Raw genomic sequence first — 22,337 nt, 5'->3', positions numbered from 1 at the left:
TTAATTATATATATAAAAAAAAATAAACATGGGACATTAAGTATACAGTATATTAGCTTTAAATATAAAACTAACATGGCTGCTATAGAGAAAGCCTGGAGGGACAGGTTTATTTATGGTACCTTAAAGGCAAGAAGGGGTAACCATTTCCAACCGCTGCCCTTCTATATATATATATATATATAAAGCGAGACCAATTTTTTTTTTAAATAAATAAAAATAGATTTATTTTCTTCTTACAGTTAAAAGTCAATTCATTAGCCATACAAACTCTTCCTAAATTTTGTACTCTGAGGGGTTTTGCCGTTCCAGATTATTTAGTCTGGTATGACCAGTTAGCATATGCTGGCTAATGTTAGCATTAATGTTGCATTGCTTGCCTTTGGCATTTTCCCATAATCGTCACTTTTAGCTGCTGTAGCTGCAGTTAGCAAATGTGCATTTACTCTGGTTGTTTAGCAAACAAATGCATAAATATAGAGGACATAATGTCATAAACAGCTGAGAAAACAGCTACTTGTTGATTCAAAAAACGCTATATATTTTTGAGTTACACTGGATGGGTTTACAACACTGGGACAAGTCATGCCTTTGCAGTTGTCATATATTAAAAAGGCAGATTTTAATATACTTTAAAGTAAATGCAACATATAAAGTGTCATCCTAAGTGGCAACTCTATATTTGAATAAAGCTGGGCAAGAGTTATTGTATGTGTTGTTTGGATATGTTTCATCTCCAAGTCTGACTATTTGGTCTTTGAAGGGAAAAATTGACCACTGTAAGATTTAATAAGCAATTCCTATGCAACACATCATGATTTACAAGTTAGTCAAGGAAACGTTTACACCTGTATAAATAATGCCATGAATCTAGTTTCAACAGGAAGGACACAAGTTAAACGTCATAATGGACCCATTTTAAGCATCAGGTGGGTAAAACTAAAATGTCTTTATTCCTCAAGCTTTACATAATCAATGACCTGATTCCAACATACAGCCATTTATTAATGCTTGCTACTGTAAAAAAAAGAAAATGATAAAAAGAAACATTTTAATTGAGAACAGATAGCCCACAGCTGGCTATCTCACTGTGTGTACTGTATGTAGTGTGATGGGTTATCGATTAAGTGTTTGTTGCCTTATTACTTAAAGCAGATGTATGTTCCATAATGATACAGACCTGAAAATGTCCTGTAATCATGTAGTGAGTCTCCTCTTTCAATCTGTGCAAAAATATAACAAGACTCAAACTCTGGAGCAAATTTACAGTCAACGGAAAATGAAGCTAAAATTTTCCAAAAAGAGCTTTTTCCTTTTCTTCTTCTTCGTTTTAAGAAAATATGAGTGCTAAACTAGGATCTTTAATAAGTAAAAATAAACTACAGAGCAATAGGGTATGAAAATAGTTCAATTTCTTTTTTTTTTCTCCTGACAAACAATGACACATGATTGATGAAGGATTTGCGGCAACTTATTTCGTAAGCCTTCTCCTTCGACGACTGACCAAAAGGAAAAAAAAAAAACATTCAACTCTACGGTTCAAGAGACAGCTTGATGTAAAATTGCACAAGTTAAACGGGGGGAGGTGCGAACATGGGAGAGAAAAATGTGTGCTGAGTGACAGATGGAGGTCGGAGAAGTTGGGGGACGTGGGAGGAAGAGGAAGAGATGCATAGAGATGGAAAAACTTTATATGCGATATGTGACATATTGCTACCAAGAGACAAGAGATGGAGCCGACAGAGACGGACGTTTACAGAGATAAAGAAACAACAACCTAAGATATGACAAACATTTACAGATTAAATGAGGTATTGCACAGATTAATAAAAAAAGCATAAAGGCAACAAAAATATACAGCAACTTGATAGAACATTTACATTTATACTGAAATTAAAGATTTCTTTTAAGAAAGAAAAGAACAATTTTAGTGTCAGAATCATCCTGCGGTTGGGGGAGGAGGGGTTAGTCCTCCCATTCATCCTCATCCTCAAAGTCCTCATCTTCGTCATCCTCATCATCTTCATCTGTGGAGGAGAAGGTACAAGAGGTTTACTGAAACAGCTGGGATAAATACACTGAAAAACAAAGGCATTGACTTCCTTCAAAAGATAAAATTAGGATCTTTCAAGGCCCAAAACGTTAAAAGCGACAGGCCTGTATCAACACAGTGGTGGAAATTAGGATGTGAATCAGGCTCTCTTTTTAGAAAGGGCTTAAAAAAAACTGTTTTAGGAAAGTCATGTTTCCTCTTAGAGACTTGAAAGGGAAAGAAAAGGTATCACAAGTTTGATTGAGACGAAGGAGGAAGTAGTGAAAGTTGGAATCTATATTTTGGTCACAGTGTGTCATCTGACATACAGCGAATGACGCACAGTCTGAGAGCCTGCGACTGGTGTCAATGAACTGTTGTTTTATGTGAAGTACAAACGTCTCGAGGAACTTATGCAACTTTCTAAGGCCATGTCTACACGTACACAGGAGTTTTTCCCTCCTTAGTAAAAAACAAACCTGCCTACCAAACAAGCACGGTTATAAAAAAAATCCCTGTCCAAATGAAAACGCAAAAACACAACAGAAACGCTGTCATGAATGCCACACCAACAGGCGGCGATATAACCTGGTCATGCACAGAAGAAAAAGAAAATTGCGGCCAAGACTGAAACAATCTATTGCCGGAAGACTACCTGGCAGGCTGCAATCAAGGGGGACGACATATCAATATAGTGGACGAGTAACTGTACATATATGTGCAAACATGTTCTGCTTGAGGTTTCTGCCTGTTAAAAGGAAGTTTTTCCTTGCCAATGTGCCGAATTTTGCTAAGTCCTACTCATGGTGATTCATGTCGGGCCTCTCTTTAAATAACATAACAAAGAGTCGGTCTAGACCTGCTCTTTTTGTAAAGTGTCTCGAGATAACTCTGGTTATTTGGCGCTACACAAATACAATTTGATTGATTGATTGATTGATAAAAAGTCCTCTTAAGCATCACTGTTTATGACACGTCCGTCATTTTGCAAGGACGAGAAAATGGCGCACAGCCTGATGTCTCGAGCCAAAAACGGCGTCTACCCCGTCCACACGTCTCCGTGGTAACGTAGTTTCTTAAAGTCTTCACCCAGGCGGGAGTTTTGCAAAAGATCCGCTTTCAGTGACTTAAAAACGGCGTTTGTGTGCGGACGAAAGGCATAAACGCAAGGAAAAGGCTACGTTTGAAAAATACCCGTGTGGACATGGCCTAAATTTAAAATAATTGTGAAATAAACCCCAAAAGCAACTTAAACAGGCTATTTGAGCAGGTAGTGAATGTGTACTTGTTTGTATGTACCTGAGGAGTGAATAGCCCTGCTCCTTTTCTGCATCACCTCCATCAGAGCTCCGACGATGCCTGCCGAGGGGGCCGGAGTGGAAGGGCTTGAATCTGAGTTATCTTCCCTCTGTAAAAGAGACAGCATGAATTATTAAAGCCCAGGATGCAGGTTTATAAAGAGCTCATTGGGTTGTGTGTGATGACTGACTGCTTTAAGTTGGATTCCTTGTCGGATTTGGTCCAGAAGTGCGTCTCTGCCGGTGCTGGACACCGGCCTCTCCTTCTGCTCCACCTTCTTCAGCTGGGTGCCCGATCGGATCTGATTCAGCAGTGCTGACTTCCCGGGCTGACCGCTGTCCCCTCCGTTAGCCTCCGTGGGCAGAGGAGGAGGAGCAGGGGGTGGAGGGCCAGGAGGAGGGGGAGGAGGAGGAGGAGGCGGGGCTCCGCCACCGGATGGAATTGATGAGGGAGGAGGTGGAGGAGGGGGAGGCGCCACAGGAAGTGAAGCATGGGCAGGTGGAGGGGGAGGCGGGAGGGAGCCTCGGCTGGGCGGGGGAGGCGGTGGAGCGGACATGCCGGGTCGGGATGGAGGGGGAGGAGGGGGTGCAGAGACGGGGGCTCTTGAAGGTGGAGGAGGCGGTGGGGCGCCTCGCCCCCGGGCTGGAGGAGGGGGAGGAGGGGCTGAGCTGTGGTGAGGGGGTGGTGGAGGAGGGCCGCCTCTGGATGGAGGGGGTGGAGGAGCTGGAGAGAAAAACAGACAAAGAAAGAAGTTTCAAAGTTGTGTCATCATCGTGCATCATTCGGATTTCAAACTGCAGCCGAGGAAATTACCCAGAATTCATTTCAGGGAGTCTTACATTTTACCTACAAATAGCCATCATGATTTAAGAGCTGGAGGATAAATAACGAGGCCACTGTAGGCTTCTATTTGCATGTGACTTACATTTACCTTGTGACAAAATATTGATCTACATCTGTATTTTATTTTGAAAATCCAAGTATTCTAACGAAGGTCATGGATGCACAAGTGCACGTGCAAAGTTATTACAGTAGAGATGATCAGAGCTTTAGAAACAGATGGAAATTAAGCAGGGGAAAGTTTCAGTTCATAAATGAAAACAGTTCACTCAAAGATTTCACTGCATACCTGTCAAAGATGCATTCAAAGTCCCAGTTCTTGCTAGTATCAATGCATCATGCAGTTATATAATCAAGCCTTCTCGAGGAATATATGCATAGGTTTCATAACTCTAGTGGACCAGAGTACGAGTTTTAGTTTTGCTTAGACAGAAATCTTAAAAGAATATTTTTTTCAAAATAAAACAGAGGAAGGATGTCTAATATGGGCAAACGACCTCAATTTGTAATGCTGTGTTTTCACTGTCCACAGTTGGAGTCATAACGCCTCAGAGTCAGTTAAGGATAAAACATCAGAATCAAGTACAAACAACAGCAAACACTCAACTAACTCCAATAACTGCAACTTCCGCACACTATAATTTAATCATGTAACAGTCCAACTCGACATGCACAGTCATGAGCTGTCACAGCAGGTCATGCATCAAAAAAAACCTACCGCTCCACCTGGGCGGACCTGGGGACAGAACCAGACGACCACAGCCATTACGTTTAATGTTGCACATTTCTAAGCAAAAGTTTTCCCTTTTTTAAAACGTCCTAATGTGCCCTACCTTGTCTCCGTAGCTCATTTTTGACAGCTTCTACGCCTCCCTTCTTCTCGATGAAGTCGTAAATGACCTTTGAGGTCTCCTTGTCCTTCAGCTGAGCCTCGGAGATGCCGCACATATCGAACAGGTTCTTCAGCTCCGGGTCCAAGTTATTCAGCTGGAGGAGGGAAACGGTAATAGTAATATAAGAAAATATATATGTTTTGTTTTATTACAAGTTCCTTCATTTAATAGAATATCTGCTTCTTTGACATCATTACAAGTGTGTATAACAGAGTGACTTTGCTGCTGCTCTCATGTCTGCTCATGTACGAGCAAATTCCTGCACACGCATAATCTCATGGCCTATATGTCAAGATCTGTGCTGTGATTTCACCGGTTTATAATCTGTATTTATGAGCTCTGGCGCTCAGTAACACACTGTGAGACACATAGGGTATGAGTCTGGTTCAGTCAGGATTAAAAAGGGGACGAATGAAAGGATTTTCCAGTGAAACGCTGGTTCTTTAAAATATGTTCAACTGGTTCATTCAGGGGAAGGGTGAGTATTTAAGGAGTAACATTTATCATTTGTTAAAGTTAATAACACCTGCAGTTATTCCTGCGATAGAGCTCAAAATGAGAGCACAATGTCAGGCGTTATGCTGCCACCTGGTGGTGTGCGGTAACACCTTCAGGTTGAGAGTAAAAACAGGGATTCTATTATTATTTGTTGGAAAATGTTCTCCATTTTTTGCCAGTAAATATGATAAAAAAGGAAGCAAAAAATAACACAGTACACTGTCTGTTTAAATGTGTTATTATGTCCCATTTTCAGGTTAACTGTGTACTTATTTCCAATGACAACAAGTGTTGCTAAAGCTGCCATGATGTGTAAAGAAACTTAAACTTTTAAAGTAGTTTTAGGTGGATTATCACTTTAAAGTCGGGTCCTATCTGAACCGGTGAAAGGATAGAAAAAGGTAAATTTATAGGCTGTTAAGACTTTAAGATATATCCCTTGCCCTTTTTTGAATCCGCTCATCAGTGCACCGGCTTTAAGCTCCAGCATTCAAGAGCTGAGCAAGATTTGTCCTGCTGACGTCACACTATTCAAATCAATCTAAGTCCTTGAAAGCATCGACTGATGAAACCGAATCACCTGATTTCATCTTCCCTGACAGAGTAAGTCCTCTGACCTGCGTGATCTCATACTCATCATCCAGCCTGCGGCATAATTACTGATGACGCTTTTTGGGAACGGGTCCATGGATTATGCAGATGCAGGTTGATCTCCTTGTGTAACTCCGCTGATGACTTGGCCGCGCAGCTCGGCTTAATATTTCGGAGCTGATATTAAAACGGTTGAAAAATCTGTCTGACTGACAGAGAGATAAACTATGGGCTAAGGTTTAAGAATATTTTGAGGTCACATACTCCCAACATGGACAGAGATAAGTACAAAAGCAACACGGACATTCATGTTACATGCTTGTGTTTCACTTACATCAAAGCCTGTGTTTGGATCCCAGCCTACATGCCCAATGTGCCTGTTGGAGAAGCAAAGAGAGAGCAGGTTAACTGACATGAAAAACACAAAGACAGAGGAAAGGGCAGAAGAAATGTAAGAGGATAGAAGAGGAAGAGACGCTGGCCGAGGGTTAATGGAAAAAAAAAGTTGCTGCAAAATCCACAATTAGGTCTTTTTTTTTTTTTTATCTTAAAGGGCCAGTTCGCTGATCTTCAACCTCAGTCCTATCATGCTATTATGGGGCGCTAATGCCATAGGTAAAACACGTCATCTGGCGGAGTCCAGGGAGCTCGCTGAACTACACTTCCTCAATCTCGGACGCCCGCCTCCGATGTCATGTCTCGTTCAAAATCGTCAGGTTTGAAATGTAGACTGCAGACCTGAAGATTTTTTAGACGATCCACCGATATATATTCTCATCGTTTCCAGATTCTGTACCGCTCTGAGCCGTTGCCTGCAGTGAAACGACAGTATTTCACTCCAGCGTCTCTCGCTGGGCCGTTCCTTTCAGAGGCAGGGGTGCAATGCACGCTGGGTGTTGTAGGAATGCAGAATGGGCGAAACCACAAGCTGTTTGTACAACTTTCTCCACAGCTATGGCGCCAATTTCAAATATTATTGCTTCTATCGATTACAGAGAACACCAGGGGCAAATTGCTCCTCTAAATGACACATTGGTGTTTTACAGTATCTCATAAAAGACTGACTATTTCTAAAAGCCCAGAACAGATTTTCCTGCATTAAAAAACCTCTCCCTCATTCACCCTTACTGATATGGACCAGAGGCATATATAGGAGGAGTCTGGGTCAATATGTCTTACAGGAAACACGGATGCAGTAATATTAAAATTAGAATAGGTGATCATCATGCTGCTGAGGTTAGAACTGTGTCAGGGCTTTCGCTTACAATGACGTGCGCGTTTTAGAGTCACATTATGTAACATTATACGACACATCAAAACGTCAGTACAAACGTTTGAGAGCTAATCGGGTAGCTGTCTGGTCTTTGTGCTAAGCTAATGGAACTGTTGCACGTCTCAAATTATGTCAAAGATCTATAAAAAGAGATGGTCTTCATCCATGCCCGCAGTGACTCACTGGAAGTTGCTCGGTGTTCCGATGTCAGCCTTGGTCAGTCTCTTCTTCTTCCCTTTCCCTCCTCCCTTCTTCTCCCTCTTGGGGAAGGAGGAGTGCACGATGTTGTTCACCTGAGAGTTGTTGTGGAAACGGTGAACGTTGCTGATCTCAGGGTTTTTGATGTCGACGGTGGCCATGGGCAACGTCGGGCCTACAAAATAAAAGACACAACAGAGTCGGTTTGTATAACGCAGCAGGTGGAATCATGAATGGCAGCTTAATATCTTAAGACGTACAAGTACATTCTTTACATGAAGCTGGTTACAAATGATGTGTTTAACATTACAGAAAGAAATTTAACCGACCAAAGGTTGTCATTGGAAGTCAAGTATGGGGCTTTTTAAGGTCAGCAGTGTTCGTTCAGTTATGTAATCCTCTATTTAATGACTATTACAGAGTCTGTTTGGGGAGTTCTGGTAATATTATTTTGGTTTGTGGGTGTGAAAGGGCTTAGAGCATGTGGGATTACAGCATCATCTCATTACTGCAGCTCTCACTCAGACGACGGGACAAATTCGGTTCAGACGGAAAACAGATACGAGACAAAACATTGTAACCGAAGCTTCAAGGAGTTCGTGTTTGCAGGCGGTGAACGTCTCAAGCAATCATCCGAACTGTTCACTTTGTAAACAGACACTCTCTGACGGTATTGACACAACCTTATTAACCAGGAAAGCCTTTTTGATGTGAACATCTCAGGAGGGATTGGCCACGATTGGGAGAAATAATATGTTACCAAATTAAGAGCATAAAACAGACGACCAAAAATATTGTGTTTATGTATAAATATACCAAAAAGTATAGATGCCTTTTTTCCGATACAAAATAGACACACCTGAATAACTTCACATGATAACTCTCGCCAAACAACTTGGATTTCAAAATAAAAGCCCTACCAGCGCCCCAGCTGCAGCACATACCTTTAAAACCCTCACTACAAGGACTCTTACGAGCTTTACTCGGCGAAGGCGAGACCGACCGGCTGCGTCTCCTCCTCACCCTGTCCCAGATGCACCCACCCTCCCTCTCCCCGCAGGTGTTCATGCTGACATCGAGCAGCATTTTGCCCACCAGGCTGTGAGCCTGCTCTCTGGGGCAAATGGAGAGGCGAGCGGTCGGGTCGGAGAGAGACGGGTACAGCTCGTCCTGGGGGAGAACCAGGCAGTGTAAGGATGACAGGCAGCTGCCCGGGCTCAGACGTCCGCCTCCGCTTCCTGCTCCTCCTCCTCCGCTGCTCTCGCAGTTCAGGTCCTCGGAGGGAGCGGAGAGGAAGGTGGTGCAGAACATCATCGTAGCAGCTGACTGGGCATGAGCAGTGTGGTGAGAGATGGAGACACCAAGGAGGATGTTTGTTGCGCCAGACAGATCTAAGGTAGTCTCTCAGTCAAGAATGAAATCTAGGATCATCCAGAAGGTTCTCATCCCCAACAGGGATAGATTATTCAGCAACTTCCTCAGATGGATTCCAGCGTTCTCCTGGAAAAGTGTTCGTCTCTCACCTCTCAGCCAAGATGATCCCGAAAAGGACAGCGGAGAAAAAACCCCCCACTTGTGATCGACTTCTCGCAACAGTCTGCATTTACTGAATTAATGTCCTCGTCAGACATCTGGTGGAGTTCACACTCGTACTGTCTGAGCTGTGAAGGCAGGCGTCCAACAGTGCCATCAGAAAGCAGCCAACACTGCGCCAGCCAAAGTTTACTCTCACATTCCTTCCATCACAGCGACAGCTTTCTTCCATGCCAATATTTCACCAATTTCCCTGCTGCATCTGTCTCTCTCTGCACACTTTGTACCTATTTTGCCATATCCCTCGGCTTTCCATCTCAGCAGGACACTTTGTTATTATCCTCCTCCCATTGGCTCGCTTTGATCATTCCTCCACCCACCGCCGCGGCCGTCTCCTCCCCTCTTCCCCCCCGCAAAACACACGAAACGGATCTAATCCCAGCAAATCATTCTGGATTTGCTGCTGGGTTTTTTACATAACCATTAAAACCCATCCGTGCATAATCCCGCGCTAATCTCAGGGGTCTCTGCGACATGATGAATCTGCGGCTTGGGAGGGGAAGGAGGAGAGAGAGAAAGGAGAGGGGCAGATGAGGATAGATGATGAGAGCAGGAAAGGGCCGAAGGAGAGAAGGTCAGAAGGGGAGGAAAGTAAGAAGGAGAGTGAGGGTGAGAGACAGTTAGAGGAGGTGTGAGGCCCTAATGGAGTTCCCCGTGAGAGAACAAGGATGACTTCCTTTGGAATTATGCATGACGGCATAATTGGGCGGAAGAAAAAGTCAACAACTGGCCAAAATGATCGTTCTCGGTACATCATGTATGACCATATAAGGCATCTGCCCACACTGACCACAAGCAGAGCATCCACAGGCAGGATGCTGCTAAGCTGCTCTCAACATGAGCATCGGCTAAATGAGTAAACTTGTCTGCACGGCTGCACGCACACACACACACACGCACACACACATTAGGATATGTTCCCTCCTGTGCAGAACAAGGCTGTGCGTGTACTGCCGTATGTCCGAAAACAATAGGGTGCTTATGTGTCCCATCTGTTAAAGAACATGCCGAGGGAGGGTCAGGTCACGAACTCTGCAGATCAAGACTCCACTACAGGGCGCTGTAATACTATATGCGAGTAAATGTCTAATATGGTAATGGTATTGTGATGATGGGATTTCTTAAATTCCTACACAATTTAATTTATTCTGACGGTCAACAAAACAGCATTTCATCCTGCATTAATGTATCAGAGGCACTTTAAATACATTTTCATATATACATCTAAAAAGTGGGCTGCGTCCAATAAACCGGTGCGACTAATGTATCAGTATAAAATGCAGAAAGAGGTATTTTATTGTGTTATAGTATTTTATGCAGACGATGGCGCTATAATCAAGCTAAAGCTTGGACATGCGGCGTCATGATTGCAATCAACATTACCATAGGCTGAGCTCAACTACAGCACCAGCAGCTACCAGGATTGCGTGCTTGACAAGGCGAAAACAGACGGTAGGCTGTAATTTGTGTTTTAAAATGGAAATAAATAAATTGAAATAGTATTAAAATAATATTCTTGATTTTGGGGCGCTGTTTAGCTCAGTCGATAGAGCAGGCGCCCCATGTACAGAAGCAACAATCCTCGTCGCACTGATCGCAGGTTCGACTCCCGGTCTGCCGATCATTTGGTGCATGTCATCCCCCAACCTCTACTCCCAACATTTCCTGTCTCTCTTCAGCTATCCTATAAATAAAAAGCCAAAGGCCAAAAAAATAATCATTAAAAAAAAAATTGTTTGATTTTGTTAAAGAACTACAAGTGTCAGTCGAGCTTAGATGACGTCATTAACGCGTGTCCTCATTATTAGTAGAGGCACAGGTGTGTGACAGGAGGATGCAGAGAAGAAATGAGTTAAGATAAGTTTTGGATTTTGAGTTTGAATATTTTAAGTTGCGAGTTTGACGCGTGTATCAAATGTCTTTTCGTTCGCTTTGTGTTACATGCAAAACGCACGGTCTACTCGCATACACTCACGCCACATTCATTCATCTATTCGCCCTGCTGCAACCTAAGCCATACCTTCAATCAACCAACAACCTCAAGTAAGTGACACAGTCAATATTCATTTTGGAGCGTCCACAGGCTTACCTTTGACTTTAAAAGCCATGACATGATGTTTTTGCAGTAAATAAACAGAAAGCAGCACACTTGACCATTTTGTACAAAAAGAAAATAAAGACTTTCATATAAAACTGCATTTAAACAATGCTACTGCTGTTTAAATGTGCTACTTTTGAGCTGTTTCACCTCCATCTAAGGCAAGCTTAACAGCTATGAGCGGATCCTTCATCTCCTTTATGCACTGCATTGTGGGAAAGCATTTTATATCTGCAGCACATTCAGAAATCAAATGTTTTAAGTGTCTATACTGACTGTTTTGAGATTTCACGTCATAATCGAAACCTGCTTAGAGGTAGTGTGCTGAATGGAAACAGCTATGGCTGTGTAAGCTACATAGTTTCCACAATATAAGGGAAGAACAGCCTTGAGTTTGTTGCCAAGTAACACAGAAATCTGCATGATCCTGCAGCTCCACCCGTCTGACTGTAATGCTGCCACACGGCAGACACACGGTCTGACTCTGGTTTTAAACCTCCCTTCTGTTTGTCTCTGAACGTATCGACAGGAAGCAGTGGGGAACGTACCATTTGGAGGGTCGCGTCTCTTCTCTGTGAACACACAGACAAATGAAATCATTACAACGTTGAGCTCAGTGGTGGGTTGTGTTAGTCAGAAGCGAACATGAGAGTGCGTCAGATGTACAAAGAGAAGAGTTTATTGGTTTTTAAGGGCGGATTGTGCTTGTGCTGCACAGAATGGAAAGTTGTTTGGAAAAGTTGCGCAGCAGAGTGTTCTGTTAGCGGGTTAAGGAGGCGTAAATCAGACATCACTAATGAGATTGACACACATAGAGCTGTAAAATAGTGATGTCTCCAGGCTGAAGGTCGACAGGAGAAGCCAAGACGGTGAGATTAGATTAGGCACCCGGTGCAGAGGGCTGAAGGGGAAGAGGTGGAAGAAGGATCCTTCGAGGGGGTCGGGAAATGACCTTCAGAGGAGGAAGGAGGAAGCCGGGCGGGCTTAATCAAGAAGGTGATGATTAAAGGGAAGGACTCGAGTGCCAACAATCCCTTTAAGAATTCACTATTTAATCAGAGGATCATTAACATCTCATTTCCTTAGATAGAAAAATGGAGGTTGTAATGCAGAGCGAAAGTTTGTGAAATTGCCGTTTAAGGTTTGCAGCCTCAAAGTGGACTTGTAAGTGCTGAAAGCTTTAAGGTGCCATTTGTGTATTATTTCAACATTTTAAGCTTTGTAAATGTCCGCTGCAACATATGATAGTCATAAGGGATGTTGTCCCTCTCACAGCTGATCATTTATTTGTTTTGCTCATGTTAAACTGAAGCTGTAGCGCCCCCCTCGGGCCACCAGCATGTGTGTTCAAATAACCTGATCCAGAAGCTTCCCTTTGACTCTCAAACGGCCAAAAACTGCTGGAAAGGTGTTTTTTTGCAGCACCGAAATTTTTAAGACATCCATTAAAAGAGAACAGATTTCTTTGGAATTGCCTGAAAGTGACTTAACTTCCTGTGAGAAGCACACAGACGAGTTTGCAGTGTGAAATGTGGTCAAAGGTTCTGAGCACCGGAAAGAGACGGCAGCAGGTCAGAAGAAGGCGGTTTGATAGTTTAGTGAACAGACCAAAGGCAAAAAACATTTTCAACACATGGACGAGTTTAAACAGACCTAAGCTTGATCACATTTTTGCATTAAGGCATCAGAATTAGGGATGCATGATATTGGATTTTTTGCCGATATCCGATATGCCGATATTTTACAACTCATTTAGCCGGTTACAGATACCGATATTTTTTTCCCGCACACCTAATTGCAGAGATCATCAACTCTCTTCTGTATTGGAATTAGCGTACAGCATAATGGTGATACTCTTATCACATTTGTTACAACGGTCGAGGTGACGGGTCTTGAGATGGTTAATCAAGTTTGACTGGTTGATCAAGACTTTGCCTTGGCTCCTCCTCACACCACCGAAGCTGAGCAGTCATTGCTAATAGCAGTTTTGCTATCTATTTCGGACACTTTGAAAAACTTCCACACCACAGACATTTTGGCTTCTTACTCTCTCATGCTGCAGGTAGACACACGTGACGTCATCACGCTGCGCCGCGCAGGTCTTGTCGCGCCGGGGACATTGCGCCGACGTCAGGCATTTAATCAAGTATGCAGCAGCCCATTACTTTATGGGTTAATTATATCGGCGGATATCAGCGTGTTGGCCGATACCGATAACGTGCCGTAATATCGTGCATCCCTAACCAGAATATTGCTGCTGAAGTAATTGTGTCCATGTGTTGAAAAGTAGACCTTTTTTTGCCCCGTTCTGAGTGGTTAAACACTGTAAAAAATGACATGAAGTCAAATTATTTCAAGCTGCTTCTAAATGATACACAAGGACTTGGATTATTTTCAGCAACAGCTAAAAAAACTTTGTTAACATGTCATTTTTTTCAGCGAGTTCAAAGAGAGTTTGTCGGAGAGTCGGCAGCAGCAGTGAGTCGGTACCAGTTTTCCTCTGTCGTCTCCCCATCAGCTCTTGCACCTGCGCGCGGAAACGCTTCGTCTCCTCCTCGTTGGCGAAGTTCAGACCCACTTGGGTTGCCTGCAAACACACACACGAGAAATTTGATAATACATTCGTAAAGTCAATTTCTCACCCACTACCATACTACTGTGATTTAATTTCCAGATGCATGTCCACGAGCAGCCTTATCGCCACTATCGGCAGCCCTACATACCTCACGGTCTGCTGGAGTCTGAGCCACCAGGTAAGGTGTTTGCTCCACAAATAAAGAGATCTTGTTACATCAGCTGCTCTAGAGGTCAGATAAAGCCGGGATCGCATTTTGGAATATTGTTCATCATGTTGGGAATTTCAGGATTTAATATTTAAAGGAGCTCTTTGATTGGTCGACTTACACCACTCTTCTTTAAAGCAGTGGCTTTAGGTGTTTCCAATTGACCTACATTTAAATCTTATTATAAGGTTCCTATGAGTTAATCAGTATGGTGAAGTAAACTCACGTCTCCAGCAAATGTGATGAAGTAAGGTTTGGGGAGGTAGATGCTGAAGTTGGTGTACAGCTCCTGCTCAAACGTCACCTTACCGTCCTGTGGAAACACACATGAAGGATATAAACAAGGTATCAGCTGGTTACAACAGAGTGCCATGATCAGCCACCTACTGCAGTGTATTAATCCACCCTCTTACCTTGATGTCAAAGACCCGGATGTAGTAGGATCTTTTGGGGTTGTCTTTGACCAGACAGGCCACGCCGCAGCATCTCTTGTTCCAGCTGGAGTTTCTGTCTGCTGTGAACACCTGGACCACTGCTGAGGACAACGTCTGGAGGGAAGGAGAGACAGAGAATATCAATACGTCTGCCTTCTTAATGGATCGTGCATTATTGGGGTGCTTTCACGGCAACGTAAATGCATCTCACGGGAGGAAAAAGGTACAGATACAGCAGCACTGAGTCAGCCTGTGTGTACAGCACAGTGCATTACAGCACTTTCACTACAGAGGCCCAAAATGGAAAATTCTCAGTCAGGGAGGTAACTGCGAGTTCTTTCCAATTCAATAATGTAGCTTTCATCTTCAAGCCACTGACTTAAACATGCAGTGAAGCCCACCATCTTTTAGCATGAGCCAATTGGTGAAATGGGTCTTTGAGGTTGCATCTTGTGCACATCGGGCAAAATTGGGAGCGATCTTTTTTGTTAGAGAATCGGTGTAAATGGACAAAGAACGATTACCCTAAAATCTGGAATATAAGACGCAGTCTGTTTTTGGGGGGTAACTCAAAAGGAAAAACGGTTTTCTACAGCTATTTTAATTTATTTTAATTTAAAACACAAAATACAGCCTTCCATCACCATGTCGAGTTTGCAATCCTGCCAGCTCGAGCTGCGGTGGTCGAGCTCAGCCTACGGTAACGGTGACGGTGAGGACGGCGGCTGCACTGGCGATCATGACGCCGCATGTCCGTGACGAATCTTTAGCTAGCTTATAGCGCCATCGTCTGGGTAAAATACCGTAACACAATAACATACCTCTCTCTGCTTTTTATACTGGTATATTGGTCGCACTGGTATAAAGGATGCGGCCCACTTTTAGATAAAAAAAGATGTGTTAAAAGTGCGTCTTATACACTTAAGCCACCTAAACAAGACAGATGCTTTAACGACACGATCAAATCTATGCCAGCTTTTTACAAGACTGGTTGTCAAGTCAAACAACCTGACGCTATAGGTCTATTAAGACCCACACTTATAGATAGCTTAACGTGCCATCACCAAACTGAACTCGGTGAAGAAGTAGGACCGTTACTAAATAATGCATGAGTGCAATTATGCATGATTAAGTGCAATTAACTGACTATTTTTTACTTGTGTTTCTTGATTAGCTGAATGAAATTTCATTCTCCATTTGTGCAATGACAATAAAGTACTCTATTGTAAATTCATTTTGTCCAAATATTGTGTCACTGTAGGGACACAGAATTGCAACAAATCTGTTAATAGTTTGTTGACACAAACTATCCTAAACTATGGGTGCAAGCTGGGTTTACTGTGATTATGTGTGAACATAAGACAATACAGGCGTTTGAGCATCTCCTGGAGTGTAAAATCCCTAAAGGAGGACGATACGATGAATAAGATAAATTAAGACTGAGCCCACACACGCACAGCTTAATGGTTCACATGGACAAAATTAGAACAAGCTCTCGTCTCATGCAGGATCAGCTAATAACAGTTTCAGGCTTGTATGGATTTTTGTATCAATTACAACGAAGTGTTTGCCTTTCTTTGCCTTTAACCACAATGCCTCCACAGCCACAAATTTTAAAGGCAAACACCGCCAGTCTGACGATATGCACACGCACACATACTAGCACACCTGTAGCGCGCACACACAGCGACACATCCATGATCACAAGAGCAGATCAGCCTCCCGCAGGTTTTTTACAGGTTGCTGCAGGGATTCGCTCCCTCTGAGGGCTCCAGGTTCACAGTCATTACCACAGACATGAAAGCAAGAGCATCAACAAGGGAAATGTCTGGTGACCTTAGGGGGGCTTTTTAACTCAATAGTTACAGGAATTAGGGACAACATACAGAGCCTTTATGATAGCGCTCTTGCATTTCAGCCACAGCTTCAAACTGATTCCAGGGAGAGTCGGAGAACTGCACAGCCAACATGAGGTAACAGAACAACAGAAGCACATGCAGAGGACCCGTTACATCACAGTGATTATGAATCAGAGTGTAACCTTGCAGGATGAATAACCCAGCAGAACATATCGGCTTTATATTTTGCTGTTTTTTGGCTTCAGAAACATGCAAAATAAATTTTCCTTCCACTTCCGTCCCAAACTTCTGCATAACTTTCTGCTCTCTTGGGGGCTATTTGTCTCTCAGCACTGCGTGTACAAGATATTTTTACTCATCAACATTCAGTCCCTTGGCAGCATCACAGCTCTTGATTGTTTGGATTTGGATCAGTAAGATCCAAAGAATAATATGAATTTGGCTGCTGTGCGAAGCGACTGACTGTAATGGGGTCGAGGCTCTGAGGCCTCGGGGGGTTTCATCTGCCCGCGGAGCGCTGATTGCTCCTGACAGGGCCCGAAGGCTGCGGGACGTGGAGGTCGGTATATGGCGTCATCAAAACACGACAAAAACGCTCGCCGCTTCTCGCACAAAGTTAATAAAAAGGTGGGAAAAACGGGAAGTCAGGACAAGTGGCAGTGGCAGAAGAAGACGGGGAACAGTAGAGAGCGGATGCAAGCAATGAGTTAAGTGATGTACAGTAAGAAAAGGGTTGATAGAAGATGACATAAAAACAGGTAAGGAGAGGCAGAGAGGAGAAAGGAAGAAGAGAACATTAAAAAAAGGGGGGAAGTGGAGGAAAAAGAGGAGTCATGTTCCACTTGTCCAGCACAAATCACCAGAGGAGGCCGACCACGGGACTTCCTGTAGGATAGGACTGCTGATCAGGCAGTCTACACACACACACAGTCACACACACACACACACACACACACACACACACACACAGTCACACACACACACACACACTGTGAATTGGACTCCTTCCACGTTTTGCCCAGTCAGACAGTGCTGCTGATGGCGAAAACAACAGAAGGAATACTAATGCGTAAAACCAATGAGTAAGACCACAGCGTATGTACCTGTATGCGTCCCTCTCTCTCTTAAAGGGCCAGTTCGCCAATTTTCAACCTCAGTCCTATCATGCTATTATGGGGAGCTAATGCTATTATGGTAAGGGAAAAAAATGCAATTTGGCTCTGTGCCTTTGGAGGACGCTATCCGCCTCTCTAATGGGCCCTGGAAAAACTTTGCCAGACTACGCAAAACACGTCATCTGGTGGAGGCCAGGGAGCTTGCTAAACTACACTTCCTCAATCTAGGACGCCCACCTCCGATTTCATGTCAATGTAGACTGCAGACCCCAAGATTTTTTTAGACGATTCACCGGTATACTCTCATCGTATTCTGTACCGCTCTGAGCCACTGCCTGCAGCGAAAACGCTAGTATTTCACTCCAGCGTCTCTCGCTGAGCCGTTTTTTTTCAGAAAGAGGGGCGCAATGCACGTTGGGTGTTGTAGGAATGTAGAATGGTCGAAACCACAAGCTCTTTGTAAAACTTTCTCCACAGCTGTAGCGCCAATTTCAAATATAATTGCTTCTATCGATTACAGAGAACACCAGCTTCGACTGACAGTGGCTTTTTCCGGGGGCGAATTGCTCCTTTAATACATGTGTGTGAAAAGCAGAATATAGGCTGAAATACGATTAAACATGGAGGAAAAATAATCGATAGCTATAGGGTCTTTCCCTGGGAATAAACAGCCTCTAATTAATGTAATAATTACAAGAACACTAAGGGGCATTCCTGACGCAATTCCGCACAAACAAACTTTGCCCTTCGAATCACTCTTCAACATAAAATCTCAGTCTATACTGCCAAGACTACAAGCAAGGAGAGGCACTGAATCACTGCTGGGCATTTTAATTAGATTGGTCAGGGAGACACACAATGTCACTGTCTTCCACTCTCTCCCCCTGCAACTCTTCCTGCATGCAAAAACATGTAGACACACAGGAGTGTGAGGAATGTTCCCGACTCCACGTCTCCGTCACATGCTGAGTGACACGATTGCCAGAATGCCAGAGGTGAGTCGTCACTGGATTTTTTTCTCAAACAGGTTACATAGGTGGAGGAAGGCGCGCCTCAGAAACCTGTGTGCTTTTGTGAACAGGGAAGAGACGGGACATCCAGTCATGTGACAGAACAATATAGACCTGTCATGGAACAGGAAATATAGCCTCACACAGTGAGAGCATGACAGGCTCGTGGCAACAACGTGAACTTTACTGACACAATGAGGAAGAGCCCTTTCTGGCCAACTCAAGCAATCACCTTTACTTTTCAACAATTACAGGAAGCTATGCGGAAGCAACCTGACAGAAGGCTACGTGAGAGAGTTTACACTATGCAAGAGCAATGCTCACCTTCATGTTAAATACACCTTCTTTTAGACTGACCCACATATGTGGTGCTAACATGATTATGCTACGCTAAAAACACAGCACAGTTAACGTTAGACTGACACCTTGACTTTAAAGCGCACCTTATCCGTAAAGGCTACCAATAACAGGTGATTGTGCGACATTTTTTTCCAGCTGGGTGACATTAACAACACACAATGGCCAATAACACGTTTTCAAAATAAGAGTATGATGAAAACTATGCAATCTTCTCACACCCTGCTTCTTATTGTCAGGCCTTCTGATGGGCTAACAATCGCACGCACCTTGCAGAGGAAACATGCTCGTGTAGCAAAAACACATCAGCATGTGCATTACGATACAAAGCCAACATACTGTTAAGTTTTCAGCCCAACATCCTGTTTCATTTTATAACATAATCATACTCTAAGTACTAAGTAAATAGCAGCAATATTTGACTGAAAAGCAAACATGCTCTCGTCTGATGCTTAATAGTCAATTATTTGGTTTACATGCTCAAACTGTTTAAATGGTTGCCTAACAATGTGGTGAACCTGTCCTGCAAGATGATAAAAAGGAAATTATGGGCAAAAGCTTTGGCGTGTAAAGGAGCCAACTTAAAATGTGGCTACAATATGCTGTGCGTGTCATATAGGTCTCGCTACAGACACAGTGCAAAAGGAGGACACATAAAAATGAGTCAGCTAAATGCTAAACGTCTTACGTAATACGAGACCACCTCGCAATATTTGAGTCGTGACATTGCACTAGTGGTTTTGATTGCACTAATATTGAAACTACATCGCTGATTTCTGATCAGATCTTGTGACTGGCATGTCTTGCATTAAGGAGGACTTTTAGCTTGTCAGCGCTGTCCTCGGACAAGTCTGGTCGGCACATTCCTCCCGCTGGACACACTTCCTGAAAACAATCAAGGTTCTGCTCGCTATGTTATGTAATGCCAGTACAAAATCATTGCTTTGCCCTGCTTTCCGCTAATGGCTTCAACAGCCACACAACCCCGACCATGAACGCCACTCTGCCAACGCTAGGCTCGGTGCGTTCACGCTCGGTGTGCCAGCGGAACTTCAGGGCTTCCTGGATGGTTTCAGGTGCGTCAAGCCTTTAGTTAAAGTTAGGGATGTTTAACTCGGTCACTCATGCTCCCAACCCTGCTTCGTTGCCTGTGCTGTCAAAACAAACCGACTTCTTCAGTTTGAAGTAGTATACGTTTCTTATACAACACAAACACGTTACCTCTGAAACCACAACATAAAAATACCACAGGCCACAAACACATCGTTACACCTTTTAGCTAGCTTTAACGTATCGACACATGAAACATGGTGTAAGTTAGCTGTATTAGCTCTTTTCCAGCTATCATACAACAATTTGATGGGAAGAAACTTACGATGCATTTCCTGCCAAGGTGGTTGAAAAGGGATTCATTTTCCTGCTGTGTCAGGAGTATGGAGCCGATGTTTGCTATCCGCCGTTGCGGCTGATGTCCACTCATAATTGGTGGTCAATTTATAAAGTATGCACTGACTGTAACTCGTTATATGAGATCCAGAAAGATACATAAACAATCCCTCGGTCATCCGTGGCCTTCCTCCGACCCCCTCACACCGGTTCAGTTTATCCCTGCGGTTCGCAACACAGGGGTGACAAAAATGTACGTCGTTTGGGAATGCAATGCGACCTCCAGCTCCTCTTTAAAATAAGGTCAAAACTGCAGCGACAGAGTGAACAAGGAAAATGGTAAAAACTTTCCTGGGAAGTCCGACCGCCAGAAAGCCCGGAGCCAGTTCCATCCAACATGGCAGTGTCAGGGTGAGTCTACTATTTGGGAATGGGGGGGAATACGTTCCCAGACTGTGTCCCACATAATCAACAAAAGAACATTTCGGAACTAAAAGCGATGACGTCTTTATATATAAACAATTTCAACTTGTAATTGCATTTTAATTAAAGCAATGTGAAGAAATTCTGCTTTATTAACAGACTTTTCCCAGTAGTCTCTCCACGCAGATGGTTTGGTCCAGTCCGCCCGTGGCTTTTATGACAGGAATGTGAGAGAGAGCAGAATGGGAGGAGATAAGAAATAAGGTGCAAGTTGCCAAGATAATTTCATACAGTGCTCCTTATGAGAAGAATTACTGAACTGAGAATTAATGCAAAGATAAGCCTACACGTTAAGGCTGAAGAGGTGATTATAAAAGACAATTATAACTTCCCTCTAAAAATGAGAATTTTATTGTTGAAGTCGGAGAATGGTCAGGTCAAGGCTCAGTTATGGAGCACTTATCTGGGCCATATGATTCACAAGCTGGTAAACATTCCCTAGGACATGATTTGATTTGCCCCCCTGAACTCAATAGCTTCTGGGATGACACACATTTCCTTGCTTTTATTGCACTAAACTGTAAATAGCATATAAATAAAGTTGAATTAAGACTGCTCCAGTTACTATAGCCTACATAGCTTCAAGAGTTTTGACTGCTAAGCATGACATATGCTTCAAAGTGTACATTTCAGTATGTTTTTCCTGAATCGGATCACAATACTAAACCAACCTTTTGTTTTTGACCTATGGAGTAGTAGACATTTTACCACTCAAAATAACCACCAGCCAACAATTACACAAAGATATAGGAGGAAACCGAACGTTGCATTGCACATGGGCAGCAAACATGACTCACACTTATTTTAATAATGCGCTTTAGGGTGTTTCTGACAGCGTTCAACATGCTCCATCAGGCTCATAATCGGCTGTTGTTTGCACGGTGGAATACAAAGCACAAAAATACTTTTCGTTATGATAAATACACAATTTACAAAGTCCAATGTCTTCCCATAGTTTTTGAGTAGCTGCTAAATAAAGATATTCTGATTTGCATAGATTTACTTCCACAATCTTCATGACCTTAATTACAAGCTTTGTTTGACTCTAATATATTCAATATGTAAAAATAAACCCAGGACGTATTCACACTCCATGTAGGCCTCATAATATCCCTGTCGACATTATCAACTGAAAAATAATTTAAGGCATTGGACTGGTGTGAAATGTCACCTGGCGCTAAATTATTCAAACACAAATTGCATTAAATTTGTATCCAAGCCGTCAGTCAACTTGTAACAGAGAAGTTTCTGATGGACTTTTCTGCCTTAGTTGTGGAAGGCCTTTACTGTTTCACCTCGGCCCTGGTTCCTCAGCTTTATGCCTTTTTGGCTGAATTTAAACATGGACGTACGCACATAAACATATGTTCATATGCGTTCTAGAGTGCCAGAAACTTGGGCCAATTTTCCCTCATGAGAAACAAAGATGTCAGCTTCAAATGTCACCAGAAACATCTGTTGTAAATGCAGCTAAAAACACAGTCCATATATGGTCATTTCCTAATTTCTGTACAGTCAAGATGCAAGAGCAAGTTAAGATATAAGTCTCCATGTAAGTCTTTGCATTGTGTGACTGTTCACCACATGGAAAATAA

At 43.1% G+C, this 22,337-nt stretch overlaps 1 protein-coding gene across 2 annotated transcripts; it reads right to left on the bottom strand.

Annotated features, from left to right (window-relative positions):
• Window positions 1-905: 905 nt before the first annotated feature.
• Window positions 906-20,650, bottom strand: waslb (WASP like actin nucleation promoting factor b). Of its 2 annotated transcripts, XM_069671275.1 has the most exons (11): window positions 20,249-20,650; window positions 14,512-14,646; window positions 14,325-14,411; window positions 13,806-13,902; window positions 11,864-11,887; window positions 7,610-7,799; window positions 6,488-6,530; window positions 5,005-5,158; window positions 3,522-4,054; window positions 3,332-3,440; window positions 906-2,027 (listed from the first exon to the last, which is right to left on the bottom strand). In XM_069671275.1, the coding sequence occupies exons 1-11, from the start codon at window positions 20,351-20,353 to the stop codon at window positions 1,966-1,968; spliced, it is 1,539 nt and encodes a 512-aa protein (XP_069527376.1). In that variant the 5' UTR covers window positions 20,354-20,650; the 3' UTR covers window positions 906-1,965. The 2 variants fall into 2 exon arrangements, with proteins under 2 accessions (XP_069527376.1, XP_069527377.1); XM_069671276.1 differs by lacking the exon at window positions 11,864-11,887.
• Between the last annotated feature and the right edge of the window lie 1,687 nt (window positions 20,651-22,337).

Source organism: Semicossyphus pulcher, unplaced genomic scaffold (assembly GCF_022749685.1).
Source record: "Semicossyphus pulcher isolate SPU_LCO1_2020_fin unplaced genomic scaffold, fSemPul1.0.p SCAF_20, whole genome shotgun sequence".
NCBI classification, from domain to species: domain Eukaryota; kingdom Metazoa; phylum Chordata; class Actinopteri; order Labriformes; family Labridae; genus Semicossyphus; species Semicossyphus pulcher.
Note: the sequence above shows the minus strand (reverse complement) of the source record. Positions and strands in the feature narration are given on the sequence as shown.

Coding starts and splice junctions, on each gene's coding strand:
- waslb (XM_069671275.1), bottom strand. CDS start 20,353: ATGAGTGGACATCAGCCGCAACGGCGGATAGCAAACATCGGCTCCATA. Junction 11,888..13,805: donor GAGACGACAGAGGAAAACTG/GTACCGACTCAC, acceptor GTGTGTTCACAG/AGAAGAGACGCGACCCTCCA. Junction 5,159..6,487: donor ATCCAAACACAGGCTTTGAT/GTAAGTGAAACA, acceptor TCCCTCCTCCAG/CTGAATAACTTGGACCCGGA.